Here is an 18,639-nt window from a genome sequence, read left to right as displayed (position 1 = left end):
TCATGTCACTGATCTCACATCAACCTCTATACATGTGATTTCTTACTGCTATTCTATTACTACTTTATTTCATGTTCTGCCGAGCATGGATGCCTTTACTGCTTAAACCATTTTATTTAATACGACACCATTTAGAAGCAGATTTCGTAATTTCAGCGCGTCATGCACAATGAAAACAAAAGATTTCATTTAATTTCTCTCAGATTAAGTGAGAACGAGACTCATTTCATAGCAGTTGTCTGCAGCATCAGTTGTACAGCAATAAATCAATGCAAAGAGTGCTAGCTTAACACTCCTGACAAGTTATCATATAGAGGAAATTTATTTATTTTTTTTTCTTTTTGGCTATTTATGTATTAACAGCTTGAGCAATCGAAAACACCTTTGTCATATCTCCTGTATATAATTGCAGTGATGAATATTGCTGCTTTTATGGCAGAGGAACTGAAATCTGCCATGCATGCTGCTCTGAAAAAGACTCTTCTTTAAATTCATGAGTTTGAAAGTGCACCAACAGACCTCACTTTAACACCAAAGGCAGAGAAAGTCATTGATTCAGTCTGCGCTGACAAGATGCCACCGGTTATATTCTCTGGCATTTCTCTATGCTGGAAATAATGTTATAATTGTTGACTTTGCTTCACTGTGCATATTAAGCTTCCACACATGCTGACAGCTTGAGTGTTACTGCCTGTGACAGATATATGCGTGCGTTTCCGTGTCTGTGCACGCGCGCGCGTGTTGCCGGCAAGGCAGACAGACTGACAATCTGCTGCAGCGAGAGTGAAAATTAACTCGCCTGTCTGCTGAAGAGTATGAAAGAGATGAGATGTGAGTGTAGCGTCTTTTATGCAGGTTCAGAGCTGCGTTCAAAGCGGCGGCAGTGGCATGCAGATGGAGAGCAGAGTTTGACTGGGCCCATTGATCAGCACACAAAATGGCCTCATCAAGCGATTCCTCCCCTGTCTAAAAGATCCTACACAGATTGCAATTAGAGACTATCTGCACTCGTAATAAGAAATAATATTCACTTATTAAGAAATGAACAGCCTTATTGCTTGACTCTGCACCTTACGCCCCTCTCATCAATCCAGCTTTCTTGAAAGGCTGCTTTCCTCCCTCGATTCCTTCCAACCCCCCCCCGCCCCTCCCAGTTTGATGCCAGGAGAAATTTTGCTCAAACTGTCAGCATTGCTGCTCTTTATCGGTCTGAAATCCACGCTAATTATTTCCGTAAATGTTTGTGTGTTGCAATTCTTTTACGGCGCAAAGATTTACGACCGACACCTACTCACAGGTTCCAGGGGCCAGATAATAATCCAGACCAACCTGTCACAAGTTTGCTCTTCAGCGAAGCCTCCGAGGCCAGAGCGTAGGACATGGTGATGATCCTCTCCTGCTCCTGCAGAGCAGAGTCGAGCGCCACCTGCCCCACCTCGGGTTTCTCCACAGACACTGCTGGGGTTATGTTTTGCATGCTGTCCATAAATGAGATGAACACGATAACGGTGTGGTTAGAAATGCTTGGACGCAGAATGAGAAGAAAAACAAAAACATTAATTGAAAGGTTTATTTGTGTACTTGTGTTCATTCAACTGGAGAGTTTTAATGCTCTTGATCCTTTTCTAGAACACCATTTTATACAACGGTGAATGTTAAGAAAATGTGTTAATGAATTTCAGAGACTACCTGAACACTCGTTGAAGATTTGGGTCTGATTTGATATCCAATCAATGTCATAATCAAATGCAACAAGAAAGAATTCAGTTTGATTTTGTTCTCATACGTTTATGCGACCTGGTATTATTCCTAGTTCTTTTCTACCAATCACAATGCAAACAAAAAAAAACAAAAAAACAATCATGCTGATAAAATAATCTACCAAGTAGATCCTGATCAAAACTCTGCAGTTACCTGGTTCTTACTAGCACGTATTGCCTGACTCAGTTCGGTAATTTAATTACTGAACTGAGTCAACCGTGTGATGAGCTGGAAATTCCCATAACCCAAATCATTTGTCCCTCTGAAAACCCAAATTGGGAAATGTTAAAGCAACATGGGGTTCTGACTCTAAGACACACGGTGAATTAAGTTATCGCTTTATGCTAAACTTCCTTTAATCTGTCACCTCTTCAAACTCGATGTTTGGAAAACATCTTAAAAACCCTAAGGCAACATCATTATGATCATCATTAGTTAAACTTAAAACAGAATTTCAGCATAATCTAGCGAGAAAGCAGCTTGGGTACCTTGACTTTGCCAAAATGCTTTTGATACGCTCCACCTTCCGATGACGTTCTTCCACTTCTTGAGGACTGAGTGGATCCTCAGGCTCTGAATCCACATAGCGCTCTGGGATCAACACTTTCTGAGGCTTGCACAGCTAAAAGATAGATGCCGAGATAAAGTTCTTACAAATTAGTAAGAAGTAAAAATTAGAATGGAATAGAGCAATCTTTTATTTGTTCCTGAAGGGAACATTTCCTCTGTATCGGCAGCAAGGAGACAGTCAAATAGAAGCACTGCTCACGCCTTAAAAACAATAGAAACAAAATAAAAAGTTCAACAAGTAAAAGTCATGTTATTGCAACTTATCTGGGATAGGAAAAATAACTAATTAGATAATTGAATGTGTGTAAAAACACGTGTAAGATGAGTTTGTTTCAGATTTTAATTACTACCTCCAGATTATCGAATGCTCTGCCACACAAATATTCTCATTTTTGCTTCTGTTCTCCCAACTCCATGCATCTAACCGAAACACAGAACTGTGAAAAAGTAGATTTATTTTGTTTGATTTTTTTTTCTTTTCTGTCACACTTTTTTGTTTCAGATCAGCAAACAACTTTTGAAATATTAGACAACTATGAACTAAATAAATACAAAATACAATGAGCAAATTATGCTAATTTACAAAGTAAAAAGTAAAAATGTAATCCAAAGCAACCTGGCTTAATGTGGAAATGTGATAGTCTTTTAGCTGGTTAGCCACCCTTGGCAATAGCTGCATTAACTGGCAGTTTGTTTTTGTTTTTTTTTACATTGCTGTGAAAGAGTTTAATAAGAAAAGGAAGAAAATATGAACTATTTGCTATGTTGCTATTTAACAATAAAAATTGCTTTATTTAACCTTCTATTAAGCTCATGTTCTAAATGACAGTGACTTTAGGTCAAGTCAAAGATTCTTTCAAAGATTCAAAACAGAATTTATCATTTAAATCTCTATTTAAGCTGAGTGTCCTAAGGTGATTTGGGTCATGCAGTTTTTTTTCCACTTCACGTTCACAGTATTTATGTTCTGATTAAAGTCCCGTCTTTTTAATTTGCTTTCATAGATCAGAAAAGGCCACGCTACCTCTTTACTTAGGTCCAGGTCATACTCCAGCGGCTCCAGGTCGACCTCATGCGTGGGAGGGGTTGTGGCCGTGGAGTGGAATGTCAGCCATTCGTCAGACTGCGAGCGGGGTCTCTCTTTGTGCTCAGGGGGTCTTTCCTCCCCCTGGACACTCCTAACTGCCTGAGCCTCCTCCCCCTGAACGGCCCTCTCCAGTAACTGCAGGTCAAACTCCTGCTCCCTCTTCCACTGGACAGAAGAGACAGAAAGTGTGGAAAAACAAATCACCGGGCGCCGTCTTCGGGTCGCATTGACTAAAAGTGAAAATGACTCGGCTCACTTGGCTTTACTAGATCAGACATCAGATGTTTATGGTCCTTACTTGATCTTAAAAGGTGATGAGATTTTTAGTCTGTTTTTCTTTCTTTGGATGCAGTCAGAAATGAAAAACACAAGACGCATGCAAACATGAAAGTGAGAGATTTCAAAACACACTGCACTATAAAACTCATTGACAGTGATATAAGGGGAGCAACAAAATCCTACAGAAAAAAACACTAACAAAATATTGAAAGCTGCACAATGCAATTTAAAAAAAAAAGTTTTTTTTTTTGTTTTTACAATATTTGCTAAAGCTGTCACCATGTTGTGACATGAGATATGAGACACATAATCTGTGAAAAAAAATAAAAAAATCAAGCTCCCCCACCTCTTCCCAGTGCTACCATGGCGGTCTGCAGAAATGCACCATTCCTGATCAAAAACAACCACTCAGAGCCAGAAGAAAGGTCTTACCGCTGTCAATCATGCTCCTGTATGTGCTGGTCAATGTGCTAATGGCAGAGAAATAACTTACCATTAAAGGAAAACCGTTTATTCACCTTCATCGGTGACCATGCTAACTAGCCTGAGCATTTATGGCTCTCTATGTTGTGGTAAACTACCTATAGCGTAGGAGAGAGCAAGGGGGGTGGGTGGAGGTGAGCAGTATGAGAGTGATTGACAGCGCTAAACAACCCTGATTGGTTGTTTCAGCCTGAATCGTGTGTTTCTGAAGTTAGTACTGGGAGCACTGGTAGAAGGCAGAGGTGCTCTATTTCTTCTCACAGATTATTTGTCTTATATTACACTGTCCACACATATGATAATACTGATTTAAAAAAAATATTTTTCATAAAAGTTACATACTGCAGCTTCACCAAACAAGACAACTTTGTGTGGTTATGAAAAAAAAAAATCACTGCTTAAAAGAAAACGTGGCAATGAAAAATATTTAGAAAATGCTGTTTATTTTTTTTATGTTTTTAGCAACATTCACAATTGAAAGAGAAAAGCGTTCGTCCCAGTTACCAGATAAGACAGTTAAGCTACTTTTTGATATCAAACTGATTGACATCACCATTTGTTCCAAAAAGTCTGAGCAACAGGACAATACTAAGTCAGGATTCACACGTCCTTTTTTCATCTAGAAACAAAAAAAAAAAGAAAGCTATGAGGAAGTTGAGAGAAGTGAGCTTAATGTATGTTGAGGCATTAGTTAAGATTCTAGACAGTGGTTAAGTGGCTACTTTCATTCTCTTTCCATGCACACACACAACACACACGCACCCACATAAAAAAACCACACCAATGGAGCGCTTGGATGCAATAGCAGTTAATTAATGAACAGCAAGCTCTATTATCTAAATGAGAAGAGGGATGACTAATGAGCTGATGATATCCAGTACATCAACACTGTAATGGGTTGAAAACACAAAGCATGTTAGAGACACTCAGGGTTGAATCCAAGTGACAAAATCAGTCAAGAACAAGGAGAACGGATGGATAGCGATGACTGGAAGGCACTGAGCGTTTTTATTGAAGATAATTAGTGTTTTTTGTTTTAAATAATTCAGTTAATCATATTTAACAGTTTTTAAATATTATCTAAGCACAGTATAAAGTATAACCATTTAGTACGTATCGACATTGCTATGCAAAAGCATGAATACCCCTTATTATTATTTTTGCCACACTACAATTACACAGGACCGTGTTTCTATAAGAGAGTGCATGATTGTGATGTGTCAAGAAAATGCTGCATGACTTTCATTTTACAATCAGGAATTTAAAAATGTCAGTGTGTAAATGCATATAGCCCCGTATACTTTTATGGTCCTAATGCACTTTGAGGAAAACCAATTGGCTTCAGATTAAAACCCTATGAATTTTTATCTAAACATAAATATGGCTGTTCTGTGAAGGCCTTCGAGGTTCGTCACAGAGCAACAGCGAACAAACGGCATCATGAGAATCAAGGAGCACATCCCAGACTGTTTGAACACCCAACGAAACCATTTGAATTCTTAATCCAAAAGAGGAAAATGTGCGACACAACTGCAAAACGACAAAGACATGATCATTTAACTAAACTGACAGGATGGATAAGGATGACGTTAAACAGAGAAACAATGGAAAGACCCGCAGAGATCTACAGCTCAGGTGGGAGAAATATGTTGACAGGACAACTGTTAGTGCTGCTCTCCACACATATGGTATTAACAGACGAGCTTGCAAAAAGAAAGTCATTGCTGAATGAAAGCCATAAGAAATACTGTTTAGTAAAAGTTTGCCACAAGCCACGTAGTGCTCCCAGCAAACACGTGGAGAAAAGTTTTCTGATCAATTTAAAACAACAATTAACTTTTCTGCGCCCACACTGAGAACACCGAGTGGTAGAAAATGAAGCAATGCAAATCACTCTGAGAACATCATTCCCATGATGAAACATGTTAGCGACAGCATCATGATGTGGGGATTTCCTTTTCTTCAGCAGGGACAGCAAAGCTGATCAGAGTTGCTGAGGTGATGGATGGAGCTGAACAGATAATGATGCTGGAACAAAACAGGACATAAAGCTGCAGCGAAGGTAAAATTAGAGCTCCAAAGAAAAGCATATCGATCTGTAGACCAAAAGCGAAACATAGTTCTACACAAGACTGACTTAGGGGGACTAAATACAAATGCACGTCACACTTTCCAGATCTTTAATTTTCCTTGAAAACTATGCGTTCTTTCTCTACCGCAAAGATATTAGGCACCAATTTCTGTACAAATACACAAAAGTGCAAGGGGTACGATTACTTTTGCAAGGCATTGTTCATCTCTGTATAAACCTTATACATTTTAACATGTAACAAAAGGAGATAATCCATGTAATCTAAGTTTTTTTTTCCCGTGTGTGTGACCTACTGTGTAGTACTAGAGTTGGCTTTCTTAAATGTTGATATTGTTAAGTCAGGGAACACAGAGTCATAGCCAAATTATAGGCTGCTGTTATTTTGTCTGCAGTCAAAAACAATCAGTGACTGAAAACAACACACGTTGAACAAACACATACACAGTTAAACAGTGAACAAAACATAAATCACTAACTTATTGGTCTAACATTCGACTTATGTCTGAAAAAGGAGGAAAACTATCTGCTCCGAGTGAAAGGCATGCATTACTGTCGATCCCCACTCTCCGTTAGGTTGGCGTCATGCATGAGAGAGTGTGAGTGGTAACGTTCTAGTAACATACTGATCCAAAGTCTGCCGAGAGCGGGCGCGACGAAGAAGAACCACGCGACGTCGGAGATGCATGTCGGTCTCCGTGACTCAGGGTGCGTTTGCGCTGGCGGACAAGGGCCTTCTGGTGCCTCTTCATCCTCTCTAGCTGCTCATCGGCACTCATCTTCCCCCTCTGCTGATGCTGCACCTTGTCCCCCGAGTACAGGCGCTCCAAGGCACTTTTTGGTTTCTCCTGAGATGAGTAGGAGGAAATTAAGTTGAAAAGAAGAATGAAAGATGCAGCAGACAGCAAAAAAAAAAAAAATATATATATATATATATATATTTTTTTTTTTTTTTTCACAAAAATAAAATTGCACACCCAAGTGGAAGGTAAAAAACATTTTCAATTTTCCAGTAAAAGAAAAAAAAAAAGAAAGAAGAAAAATCTAGTTTTTAGAGCTAAGGCAGTTTAAAATGAAGTGAAGTGTGAGTAAACTTTGTGACATATGAAGGTTGGATCTGCCGAGTCTCTCATTTATTTTGTTTCCATCTCTCACCGTCACACCAGCAGCCGAAGTAGATCTTCGAATAGTCACATATGAGGAGATGCTCGAAGACTGATTCACCCTCAGTGAGGAGCTAGCCGCCCCTGAATGGAAGCCGACAAATAATAAAACATTGTTCTCTCTTTGATATTTAAAACAATAATAATAAAAAAAACATCTAATGATGTTAAGACAACACACAATCTGGAACAGAATCTGTCAGGGTTAGAATCTGTTCAGTTCACCTACCTCTGCTTGGCAACGTCTGGTAACCTCCATCACGGCCAGATGCTACGACACTGGAGCCGTCTCCGGCTCCAATGAGCTCCGGATCACTCAGAAAAGGCCGCAGTTCCACCTGAAAGACACACAAATGACAAAACAAAAAAAAACAAAAAACAAGTTCAGATCTGTGAACGTCAGTAGCACGAACATAAAAAAACAAACAAAAAACAAACAAACAAACAAACAAACTCACGTACTTTACTGTCCCCATTTGTGTACTGGCCGATCTCTCGATCCCTTTTGCGTTCGTCAGACTGTCGCTTGAGGCCACGCACAGAGGTGTGTCTGATGACTGTCGTCTCCCGGGGCAACGGTGGCACTGCAGGAGGATGCTCCTCTGGACTGTAGAGCTGAGGTAGAGGAGGTCTGGGAGGCACATCTTCTTCACACTGCACACACAGACAACTATGAGCCACTTAGAGAAACTTGAAATGAAAAAACGCAGTGTTTGTATTACCAGCATATAAACACTGCACTAAGTTTAAAAAAGGTTATTTCAAGTTTATTTAAGAGTTCAGGCAGAATTTGTTCCTATAAACTTAATAAATAGTTGAATAAACTACAAAGGTGTTATTCTAAAAATCAAAGATATCTTTCTTATTCTCTAACTAGTCCTTTTTTTTAATGCAACTTTGTTGTAAAGGCACAATTTGTTAAAACTCTCACCCCAAAAAACAGACCTTAATTTTTAAAACTGACATTTAACAAATACACTGAAGGAATTGATAATCAACTTCGCACTTTTTAAAGTTTACTGATTTTTTTAAGAGATGTTATTCAATGCCACTGGCATTTAATGGGTGAAACAATCAGGAAATGCATCAAGTATGGTGATGACTGAAGGGGTTGGTTCAGAGTTTGTAAAGTAATGTTCTGCTTGGGTTACCATCAGCAATAATTCCCTTACCTGCGTTAGAAAGATGTAGCATCACAATGAGCTTGTTGGAAACGTGAATAGATTTGGAAGAAGTGGAAGCCAAGTGTGTAACCTGGCAGGTTATCTAACCAGGTTTTGGATTAGATGGTGTGGGTTCGAGGATACACAAAGAGTTGTTCACTCACCCATTTGAAGCCACTGAAGATGGTAGCAGAGTGTTGTAATGGCTGTTGGCTGAAGCTGGAGGTAAGCGTGGGGTCATGGCTGAGGTGGGGGCTCTGGTGCGGCTGCTGCTGGGACAATCTCATCTCCACAGCAGTCTGGCTCCCAGACACAGAAGGCACTGATGATACTGGCACTGAAGGCACAAATTTTCTCTCTGGAGAGCGTCATGTGCATAAAAATGTAAAAAGGAAGATGCATAGACACTGCTTTTATTATTATTGGGTTGTTGTTTTTTTTTTTTAAAGAAAAACATGCTTAAGTAATAAGTAAGATTAGGGCACTCAAGTTTCAGATAGCGCTGCTAGTGTTTGGATTTCTCATTTGTGACCTCACCTGGGTTGGTAACAGAAGCAATTGTGACTTTGTAATTAGCTTTATTGGTGCTGAGTCCTGCAATAACATCCTCAATCCTCCACAGTTCTTTTCTGAGCTGCACTTTCTCCTGCTGCTCAGAGAGAAAAACACAGAACCGCTCCAACATTAGCAGACAGAACACATGGACCGTCTTTAACGCTTACTGTACAACTACCCAAATACAAAGTCTGTCTTTCATCCAAATCAGATGAAACTGACGGGTGATCTTTTGAACAGACGCAGACCAAATCCCTTTTTGCCTTGAATGAGAATTTGAAATTTATAATTTGTAGCTCCTCCTGATTAAAGCCTGTGTATAGTAAAAGTGAAAGGCTGCAAAGAGAGATAGACCTGGGAAAGATCATGGCGGTTCATCTGTCCCTGCAGGGCTGACTTCAGCCAGTCCACATCTTTCTCCAGTCGGGTATACTCACTCCATGCATTCTCCATCTCCTATAGAGAAATCAGACACACTCTCCCAATATGATATAATAATTAAAAAAAAAAAAAAAAACGCAACTTTGAGATTATGAACTTTTCTTGGACGGCCATGTTTACTTCATTAATTCAAGAAACATGTAGCCGTCCTTTTACACGTGCATTTCACGTATCTTGAAATATACTCCAGCTTTACTGAACTTGTTCAAATAAAAACAAGTTCGTATTGTAAATGTACATATAAGATTAAAATATGCACTGACTACATTCTATTGTAGCCACACTAAATGCTAACACCTGACAAATAATAAAGGATGTGCTTGTTTACTTCCTGTAGCCTTGTGGTTAGTTTGTAACTCCAGATTTGAAACTACATATTTTCTATTCAAACGCTAAATATTTTGAATATCAGAGAACGTTTTAACCCATGCTGCCGAGAAATACACTCATGAGTTTTTTTCACAGCCTCAGGTTTCTCCCCAAATCACTCATTTTGATAATCACAGTCAACCTGAAACATTGTGCCAGCTGCAGAAATAGCTAAAAGGAAACTAAAAACAGAAGTGAACATCTTGTTCTCATGTAATTAAAGAAACACAATATGCAGAGTCACAGAGAAATAATAGAGCATCTTTCTAGCTAATCTTTTTTTTTTTTTGGAAAAAGACATGGCACTAGTTATATTTAAAGCTCAAATGAGCTGCAGTTTTTTTGTTTGTTTTTTTATCTGTAATGTTATTAGTGAGAAGCTTGGGTCTTACGGTGGACACTTGAGATATTTCAGCCCTGATGTGGACCACATCCTCTTGCAACAATTTCTGCTGATAGGCAATTTTCTCAGCGTGAGCCGGCTGATCTCGATACTCCTCCATCTGGTGGTGGGAAACATCCAGCACAGATTCCAACTTGTCCTGAAGAGAACAAAAAAATAAATAAATAAATAAATAAAAATAAAAAACAGGAAGTCTCAGTGCAGTAGCTTTTCATATTTATTGCCAATTCTGGTAAAGATGTGTAGAAGAACCTTAACATAAATTAGTCTTTTACCACATAACATAAACTAGAAAAATCCAACCTTTAATTTGGGTCCATTTTCTCAATGGGAAGAATTCTCAATTTAGAAATTCAGAAACGGCTTTTTACTAAATACATCTCACCACATATTGGCACGCTTAGTTAAGATATATAAAAAGCCTAAGACTACATTAATCTTTTTCTTCAACGTATATAATCTGACACTCAAAAATGTTTAAAAATCCAACCTGTAATTTGAGTACATTTTTACAGTGAGAAAAAAAAAATCTAACATGAAAAAAAAAAAAAAAAACCTTCTTTTAAAGGTTTCCAATTCCTGGCAACCTTATTTTTGATTATACTTTTTTGTTCTTTTACTTTTGCCACATCATAAGCGAGGCAAAATCCCAAAAGCTAACTAACTAATGCATCTGCAACAAAAGACAAATTTATCTAGAGAGTTTCTTCATCATGTTTGGTGCCTCCAGCAAGTTTTAAAAGAGGTTGTTAGATGGGGACCAGTGATAATCTCAAAATGTCACATCAGAACGCAAACCAGAAAGGATACTTTTAAAAGTTTATTATACTGTGGATATTTATAAGGGAAATGTTATTAAAAAGTGGTTCTAAAGTGAGTGTAGGGAAAAACAAAAATAATTTATGCCACTATATATCAAGTACAGTGACAATTCAGTCACTTACAGGGTTGCGGGCGTTGTTGTCCATCTCCAGCTGTCATTGTGGGGCAAACGAGATCAATTTAGAGTAATCAATTGGCCTAACAGGTGGTTTTTGGACTGTTTTGGAGGAAGCCAGAATACCAAGAGAGAATCCAAACATGCCCAGGGAGAACATGCAAACTCAATGCAGAGAGATCCCTGAGAAAGATCGCTGGAACAGGATTCAAACCCAGGAGATTATTCCTGCAAGGCAACAGCGCTACCAACTGCTCCACTGTGCAAAAATACTCTGACTTCAGTTTTTAGCGTCCATACATGTATTTGTTATGCTTCCTTAACATTCTACCGGCAGCGGTACCGATGAATTGGTGAAAGAAGCTCCACGGCCCCGATGACATCTCACTCTGTATTGTTGAGCTTGTAGTTTTCCCTCACAGAGCAGTAACATTGGTTGTGGATTTTTGAAGTTTCAAAAGTCCACAGACGTTTCCCATCTCAGAGGACTGATGTATAGTCTCCTCTTTAGTTGAAACATTCACACAGATTTGAGCCAGTAATGTCGAATCGAGAGATTTTAGTTGGCAAAACGATTAAAAACGATGAGCTCCGGAGATCTTTAAATTATTAATCATGATTAAAGAACAAAAAGAAAACACCTTGTCCTCCTTCAAACTACGTATCCTTGCTTCGAGTTCCTGAAGAATCTTGTCCTGTTCACAAAGTCGACTTAGTTTGACCTGCAGGAAAAACAAACAGATGTAATGAGAACAGATGAAAACAAAGAATAGCATCCATATCCCCCCTCTAAGCAATCCATATATAATACTTCACACTTCAGAGAATAAAAGTAAAGCAAGAGAGAATCAGGAAAGAGATAAAACAGAATGGGGTGATAAACAGAGCATGTGTTTACAACAGAGGCCAAACGCTCCATTCTTGTCTTCATTCAGCTCTTGCAGCCGCCGGAGACGCATTGATCGTCTACTGTAGCCTTCTCCGTCTGTCAATAAGGCTTATCTTTGTAAAAAGCCCAGAGGAGTTCTCCTCATCAACACAGTAAGATATATCAAAAGGCTCTGCGCTGTCTAGTTAGGGGGAAAGATTTGGTAATACCCATTATGAGTAATCATAATCAAAAATCCATATTTTCACATTCACTGCTGGAGAAAGGCTTGTTTACTGAGAGTGACAGAATTGTTTTCCCAGAAATGGGTTATGTGTTTATGAAAACAACACAAGACTGCAGAGTTCACAGTCTTTCTCACCCACTGTATTCCCCCCACCCCCTCCGATCTATTTATCATTCTGTTCAATTAATAATTAAGCTGTTTTTATTTGGCTGCCACATATTGTTGTTTTTAATTGCATGAAATATTCATTGTTCAGACAAATTTACTGTCAATTTCTAATAAATTGTTAAAGTGGAACAATGCTAATGATGAAAAGCCAAGACATCCATCCTATTTACCTCCATTCAGCGCAAAACAAAGAACGAGAAAAGCAGGACCAGGCAAATCAAACTGAAAAATTTAACAGCCCAACATCTAAAACTCCCATTACATGCATTTTTCCCTTTAAATTGTGGGGAGAAAAATAAAAGCTGTGGTCGATACTCTCAGGCCCACACTGTGCAGCGTGGATGCGTGTCCCCACAGTGTTGCAACACACATGTTCCCTTAGCTCTGCTGCCTCTGTTTACCACAAGTTAAAAACACACACAGAAAACCACACTAAAGCGCACAGCAAAGTCAGACTGAAGTCAGCCGCGTCTCAGTAGTGGATTGTCAGAAGTCGGAAGTGAAGATCACGGGGAAAAGGGAGGCTGATAAACGGGGCGTTTGTTCTGTAAACTATGGCAACGTGTACTTACATCCGCGTCGCTTTCTGCAATTTTCACAGGCCTGGAAGATCTCCCTTTTTTTAAGCTCTCCTGTGCAGTGACCTGAAATTCAAAATTATTTAAAACATCATAAAACCCTCAATAATGGCATTTAAATATTAGAATTTGTCTAATCCTTTCATGAATGCACTTATGAACAAATAATCTCCTTCAAAATCCATAATGATACTGCTGCAAAAGTTAAGGTAAATAAAATTAGATAGAGATAATAAAAAACAAACAAAAAAAAGAAAAAAACGGGGTAAATATCCACTGATAAAATCTGTGGTGAAAGTGAAGAATATATTTAAAAACAAAGACTTCTGATCATGTCTCGGGAAATCCTGAAAGCTCAGGGCTGCTCTTACTGAAGATTTTTATATGAGGATCTTTTTTAAAAGAAAAATATACATCTTGTATGGTTTTTTTTTAATGCATGTCATTTTCAGTATTTTGGACAAAGCTATTTTAATTAGACATAAACTGTACATTTTGTACAGGACTTAATTCAAGTATGAACAAACTGACAGAATATGTGATAAATTGGCATTATTTACATAAATCGATTTGAATCCAGACTGTTTTAGACTTTGCTCCTCTACATTTGGGCAAACATTATGTATGAATAATCGCTTTGTAAATGGTGAAACCCAAAATGAAGGGCTTTTTGTTATCAATTAGACAGACATGATTAATATATGTACACATCTATTGTTTGTTACAGAGGGTTCTATCCTACCCTTTCAGCATCTGTTAGGTTTTTAGTTGTTTTTTTGTTTTTTTTCTAACCTGAACAAAACTGGACTCACATGGATGAAGATATTTTATTTCTCATTTTGGCTCACCTGAACTTTATGGCCTTTGTGTCTTTCTTCTGCTGGATGATAAAAGGTAGCAACGGTCCAGTTCAGTAATAACAATGCTACACCATGCAGGCACTGTCAGTAATCATACGGTGTCACTCATGTTGGCAGGACGAATAGCACAGTGTGGGTGATGGTTGGTAAGATTTGAGTTGTAGCAACACCAGTTCTTTAGCAGTTTTGCTTATGTGCCGTCTACATAACGTAGAAAAGCCTATTCCCTCACGTAGCGATATTTTATAAACATGTACAACACATTTCAAAGCAATTAGGTTTAATCAAACTGTGTTAGATAAATGTGAAGGAAAGCAAGATGAAACATTATTTTCCCCAATATTTCATATCTGCCAACACCAAATGGTGGTTTTAGAAATATTTCTCGTTGTTTCTTCAAACAGGATGCACAAATGGAGAAAAACGTGATAATATCCATGGCTGTTTGTGATGTTCACGGGCAGGATTTCAAGATGTAGTCATGGAGTGTGTCTGGTTTGGGAACCTCAGGATCTCATCTTTGCTTTTCGCAGATGATGTGGTTCTGTTGGGTTCTTTGGCCCATGACCTCCAACATGACCTTTAGTGTGTTTCTGCTGATTGTGAAGTGACTGGAATGAGGTCAGCTCCTATAAGTCTGAGGTCATGGTTCTAAACCAGAAAAGGTGAACTGTCCCTTTTGTGTTGGATATTAGTCTCTGCCTCAATCAGACAAGCTTAAGTAAGTAGGTAACTTGTTTACGAGTAACAGTAGGATGCAGAGGGGGATGGGCAGACAGATTTAGGGCCTTCGTCTGCAATAATGGAGTGACTCCTCCAGTTTTTTGCAATAAAAAAAAGAGTTGGGCCAAACAGCAAAGCTCTCAATTTACCAGTTCAATTATGTTCTGACCCCTACTTATGATCATGATATATAACTCATGACCAAAAGAACGAGAGCCTGGATACAAGCGACCAAAAAAAAACTTTCCCAAGGTGGGAAGGCTTAGCCTTAGAGATAGGGTGAAGAGCTCCTCTTCCAGGGGGAGCTCAAAGTAGAAAAAGAAGGAAGTCGAAGTGGTTGATGCCCCCTGGGCTCCACCCTGAAAAGGCTTTATGGGCATGTCCCATTGGGAGAAGACCCTGGGGAAGACGCGGAACACGCTGCAGGGATTACAGATCCCATTTGGCCTGGGAACACCTTGGAATCCCCCGGAATAAACTGGAGGACGTCACTGGGGAGAGATACGTCTGGGGTTCGCTTCAGGATCGCTTGCCTTCACAACTCAATCTTAGATAAACGGAAGACAATGGCGGAATGGATGTTTATTCCCCCCCCCCACCAAGATGAAATCAATAAAAACTAAACGGGGGTAGATGTAGAAAATCAAAACATGTCTTATTTTAGTTTGTAAGGCCCATGCACTAAAAAAAAGTAAGAGCAGAAGATGACATGCAGTTAATATCGTTAGAAAAGGTGTAGTGTCTACTATTCTGTGAAGAACTTTTTTGTCTTAAGAAAAACTGTATCATTCGGTTTTCAGTTATGAAGTAGCACATTTTCTTAAATCTTAAATATCTTTTCTTTTATGTTGTTTTAAGTAAAGATGCTCAAACCCTCTCTGGAGTAACATTTACTGTATTTTTTTATGTTTTCAATAAATATTGTCACTGAAACATTTCTTTTAAATTCATAACTACAGTAACCGTTGCCCCATCCTGTGTGAGGTGTTTCTTTTCTCAATAACATCCAGAGATTTGTCTCTCATGGCTGGTGGTGCTTGAAGCCAGAACTTGTTTGTGGTGCTGGTGGTACATTCATACAACACCCACGTCAGTATCGACACACCCATCACTGCACTACTGAGCAGTGGAAAAGGCAGACGCAGTTAAAGGGGTATTCCACTGACTCTGCATGTCAAAGTAAAAATAAAAAAATTAAATAAAACTGGTCAGACTGGGTGTTTTACAGCATGTTAGGGTGTTATAATGTATTCTGTGGTGTTGCTGGGATAATTTTCTGGTATGGGAAAATTCTTTTAAGTGATCAAAGGATCATATTTTTTCTTGTTAGAAACTACAAGTTATTTGAGCAAAATTGCAATTTTACATCGAAAGTGTTAAGTGTGGTGGTGGCATTTGTCGTAATATATGACCACCGCTAATTTAAGATCACAGGCAATCATGTTTCAATCCATCTTCATATCATGTAAAGCATCACCATCATGAACGTTTGACCTTCCTGTTTATTTGCGCAAGTTTCCAAATGTAGTTATTTTCATCAGGTTATTTGGACGTCAGCTGTTGTTGGACTAACAGTGAGTTATGCCATTATTTGTAATTAGGGCTGAAACGATTCCTCGAATGATTCGAGTACCTCGATTACTAAAATTCCTCGAGGAAAATTTACCTGCCTCGAAGCTTCGTTAATTTATGTTTTATTAGTTAGCGCACCGTGTTCCGGCCGGGACTTAATTTGCGTTGCGCGGAGCTCTCACTTCCGCCTCTGAGTTGTTGACAAAAGCTAAGTCTCAGCGGCATAAAGTCCAATCTTCAAGATTGGCCCGTGGGGATTTTATTGATTGATGATAATGCCAGACTTTTTATCGTTTTTGGGGAACCAATAAGCATCCTTAAAATGACTGGGGAATGCCTGGAGTACGGCAGCATTTCTCCTCCGGGGCTGCTGGTTGAAAGCGAACGGCGGGAAGAGCGCTGAGGTGAGCGGATAGCCTGAACAGGGCGGGCGGCTGAGTAGCTGATGCTTACCGTGTAAATGTAGCTTTACCGACGAACTGCACAATAAATTTCATATCCCGGTCTGAAGAAACGGGTGACGGAGCGCATCGTACATGGCTGGTAGATGAGTTTCTGAGTGTGACCAGTGAAGGTGTCGTAAATATCCCGTATTGCTTCCCCCCGTGTTCGTCCCCCGGTCTAACGGTTCGTCAGTCCGCTGGTCTATTTCCTCCCCTCCACCCCATCTTACGTTCGTTCATTCGCCCTCTCCTCCCACTCCAGGCGGCATTTCCCGTATTTTCAAACCCAAAGCGTGACAGGTTAGGTGGCAAGGTGAGTTTAATTAATCTTTTAAACTCACTGAAGATGAATACATAAACTAAAAGCTGGATTGTAGACATTTTTTATAAGCATATTTGTGAGCCTGCCTCTTTGTTATTACATTCAATATAATTTCAGATTTTTCTATAACTTTTCTTCTGGTTAACTTAGAAAGTGAGCTATTATTGTTACAGGTTAGTTTTCTAAACTACAAAAAAGCAACTGTTAGGGATGCTCAAATATGAAAAATTGGACTGATATTGATATCTGATAGTAACACCGGTATTATGCCAGATTTACCAATATTTCATTTTATAATTTTTTTTTATCCGATTACTCGATTAATCGTAAGAATAATCGATAGATTACTCGATTACTAAAATATTCGTAACAGCCCTATTTGTAATATATAAACTAGCAACACCAAAATGTTTTTAAAATAGACCATATATAGTTGCCAATAATCAATTGCTTCGTCACTTTTGCAGTTTTTGTTCTGAAAGAGCAGCACTGAGGTATTCAGGATTCTCTTAGACTGTAGCAGGCATACATAAGCCATGTAAACATTTCAAACAGACTGTCAATGGGTGCTGGTCATTTTGCCTATTTTCCAATTGTAGTTTGTAGTTTTTGTTGTTTTATACCTGGAAAAAGTTTGGTATAAAACGTCGTCTTCTGGAGGACATTTTGTCATCAATCTGAACCTGACAGGGAGACGTTTGATAAACACTTTGACAACCTACAACTTAAGATGTTTTTTATCATAATCTAGCATAAGGAAATTGAGTTTCATGAATCTGAAAAATACATGTCAGTAACAGGACGCAAGTTGTTTTGAATTTGACTGAAAGTGACAAAACCAAAGTAAATGTAATAGGTTCAAAAACAAATCCTTCCCAAATATTAAAATTTCTGAAAATAATCACTTATAAAGAAAATCAGACTGACGCCTCATAAGTTGCATACACGGGGAAGAAATTGTTCTTCACGTATACAAAATGGAAAGCAAAGCTGCATTATGTTAGATAAACAAATTGGTGAATAGGCAAACTGACCCAAACCCATTTTCAATGTAAACAAATGTTTCTCTGCATGCCAGAAGATCCTTACATAATCATGAACTTATTTTGGGTATTTACGATACATAACTTAGACCTGAGGCCTTTTATGTGCAACATTTCCTCAAATTTATGATACCACACCTGTAAAGAAGCCGAGAGTCGTCATCTTTTGATTTAGTTTTGTTCTGAACGTTATCCACAGATAAACACTTTTTATTTGGATTATCTGCAGATAACAGTGCTTATTTATGTTAACAAAACAGCTAATCTGGTTTACTAATGCAAGATAAATTAGTTTGTTTTTGGTGTTCTGGTTGTTTGATATGATTTTTAACGTATTTTAGTATTTCCAATTTCAAGAAAATTGCAAGCAGTTGAATTCATAAATAAGCACATCCCTCAATCAAAACATTTTTAGATCATTGCCATGTGTCATGACGGCAATACTGAATGATAAAACTTAAAACTAAAATGATCTTGTAATTGAGATCATTGTCTGGAGATAATATATTTATATC

The 18,639-nt window shown here is 38.6% G+C and overlaps 1 protein-coding gene across 2 annotated transcripts in view; it reads right to left on the bottom strand.

Moving 5' to 3' along the window:
• plekha7b (pleckstrin homology domain containing A7b) overlaps positions 1-18,639 on the bottom strand; it is a 77,358-nt gene that overhangs the window by 5,150 nt on the left and 53,569 nt on the right. For both annotated transcript variants that reach the window (XM_088004268.1, XM_088004269.1), the window contains 13 exons: positions 13,156-13,227; positions 11,942-12,022; positions 10,353-10,502; positions 9,505-9,606; positions 9,133-9,244; positions 8,760-8,953; positions 7,895-8,086; positions 7,662-7,770; positions 7,425-7,516; positions 6,896-7,117; positions 3,356-3,583; positions 2,250-2,383; positions 1,330-1,478 (listed from right to left, as the gene is read on the bottom strand). In XM_088004268.1, coding sequence (XP_087860394.1) covers positions 1,330-1,478; positions 2,250-2,383; positions 3,356-3,583; positions 6,896-7,117; positions 7,425-7,516; positions 7,662-7,770; positions 7,895-8,086; positions 8,760-8,953; positions 9,133-9,244; positions 9,505-9,606; positions 10,353-10,502; positions 11,942-12,022; positions 13,156-13,227 — 1,837 coding nt within the window. The remainder of the gene's footprint in view (positions 1-1,329; positions 1,479-2,249; positions 2,384-3,355; positions 3,584-6,895; positions 7,118-7,424; positions 7,517-7,661; positions 7,771-7,894; positions 8,087-8,759; positions 8,954-9,132; positions 9,245-9,504; positions 9,607-10,352; positions 10,503-11,941; positions 12,023-13,155; positions 13,228-18,639) is intronic.

Source organism: Poecilia mexicana, unplaced genomic scaffold (genome assembly GCF_051168715.1).
Source record: "Poecilia mexicana isolate PSO_F unplaced genomic scaffold, ASM5116871v1 scaffold_3, whole genome shotgun sequence".
In the NCBI taxonomy this organism is placed as follows: domain Eukaryota; kingdom Metazoa; phylum Chordata; class Actinopteri; order Cyprinodontiformes; family Poeciliidae; genus Poecilia; species Poecilia mexicana.
This window is presented reverse-complemented; position numbering and strand designations above follow the sequence as displayed.